General features: G+C 44.6%; 1 protein-coding gene across 2 annotated transcripts in view; it reads right to left on the bottom strand.

Moving 5' to 3' along the window:
• Window positions 1–1,571, bottom strand: part of MTFR1L (mitochondrial fission regulator 1 like) — a 39,291-nt gene that overhangs the window by 28,995 nt on the left and 8,725 nt on the right. For both annotated transcript variants that reach the window (XR_002096474.1, XM_019512448.1), the window contains exon 5: window positions 583–794. Coding sequence is in view for 1 of the 2 variants with exons in the window: in XM_019512448.1 (XP_019367993.1) it covers window positions 583–794 (212 nt within the window). In the remaining variant the exon portion in view is untranslated. The remainder of the gene's footprint in view (window positions 1–582; window positions 795–1,571) is intronic.

Here is a 1,571-nt window from a genome sequence, read left to right as displayed (position 1 = left end):
ATCCTACACTTCTTTGCAACGGAAGACTCAATCCCCTTCCTCTCTCTCAGATACAGTAACAGCTCTCACAGTTATATTTGGTTCCTTTTCAAACTAGACAGGATTTATCCATTTAAGCGAAGGCAAGCACCTAAATGAAGTTCAGGTCCTTCTAACCAGCAACAGAAGAGGTCACCCCCAGACAACAAATAACAGGGAGAAATGTGGAGTCACTGGTGCTAATCACATCTCTGATCCTCTATGCCATTCTTGTTCCTCACTCTAGATGTTTTAAACAGTCACATTTGTGTTTTAACACTCTTGGCATTTAGGAAGCAGAACAAACACCACTTCCCTGCTAGCCAAAACTCCTACGATGGTCAACTCAGTCGTAGCAGGCACAGCGAGATGTGTAAGAGGTTCTGCTATGTATATTGGGGCTCTTTCACAGCACATGTATTTGTCACAAATCCCATACTAGAGACATGAAGAGAAAATACTGACAATGTTTAATACAGTATGTGATCAGTACCAGCAGCTTTATGCTGGGATCATCACTGCTCAGGTCTCCTCACTAGCAAAGAAGGGCCATTACACTCCTACCTGAATCACCAGCTACAATTTTAGCTATTTGGCTCCGCAGGTGACTCAGCTCCTCCTGAAGCTCCGTAGTCCGACTCAGGGCAGGTAAACCAGGTTTCTTCAAGGCAAGCAGCTTCTCCTCCTGCTTCCTCAAGTTGGGGACCGAGGCGTTTCGCTGGATAACCATGAAGGGGCTGGGCTTCCACTTGTGTTTTAGTGGCCGAGTGTCGCTCCTAAGTGGTGCAATACAAAACCTCTCCGTCATTCACATGGAGCAGACCTGTTGTGAGCACAAAACTTTGCATTTCTGTTGCCTACCAAGGGATTTCCAAGCACTTTACAGACAACAAATTAAGCCCCACACCACTTTTGGGAGAACAGCGTTACATCCACTTGACAGACTGGAAAAAAAAGCAGCACAGGAAGTCTGGGACAGAGGCAAAAATAAAACCACCTCCCAATTCCCAATCTTGAACTTTAACCAGGAGAACAGCAGAATATTCCTGTCCTGTTGGTGACTTACGTTTCTATGTGATGAAGTACAATTTGGAGGCAGTGAGTGAGGTGTCACCCAGCCCCACAGCTTGTGGGATCATCTGACTGCAAAACTCATCGCATTTTTCACAGATGACACTTAATGTTAAATGACTAGAACTTCAAGTACTTAAATGGAAAGAAGACGGCTCCCTGGAACCACAGGTCTGAATCCCAGAAGGAATAACTCAACCCCTCATCTCCGAGACAGATGCATGGGGTCTCATGCAATTTATTTCATGGAAGTCTTTCAGTTAAGACATTGGTATTTAGGGCTGTATCTACTCTTTGGGGATATTAACTCTCTCCCTGGTAGCTTCTATAAGGAAGCGTCACCGTGATCTTGGTCAAAATGTCTCTACCCTTCTCACTCTTAAAGCAAAAACAACCAACCAACCTTCAATAGGTGTTCCATTAGAACTCAAAATGACTTGAAATTGGGCCTGGGGTCAACATGGGAAAAAAAGTACCTGACT

The sequence above is a fragment of the Gavialis gangeticus genome, unplaced genomic scaffold, assembly GCF_001723915.1.
Source record: "Gavialis gangeticus isolate Ggan-Ray unplaced genomic scaffold, GavGan_comp1, whole genome shotgun sequence".
Taxonomy (NCBI): domain Eukaryota; kingdom Metazoa; phylum Chordata; order Crocodylia; family Gavialidae; genus Gavialis; species Gavialis gangeticus.
This window is presented reverse-complemented; position numbering and strand designations above follow the sequence as displayed.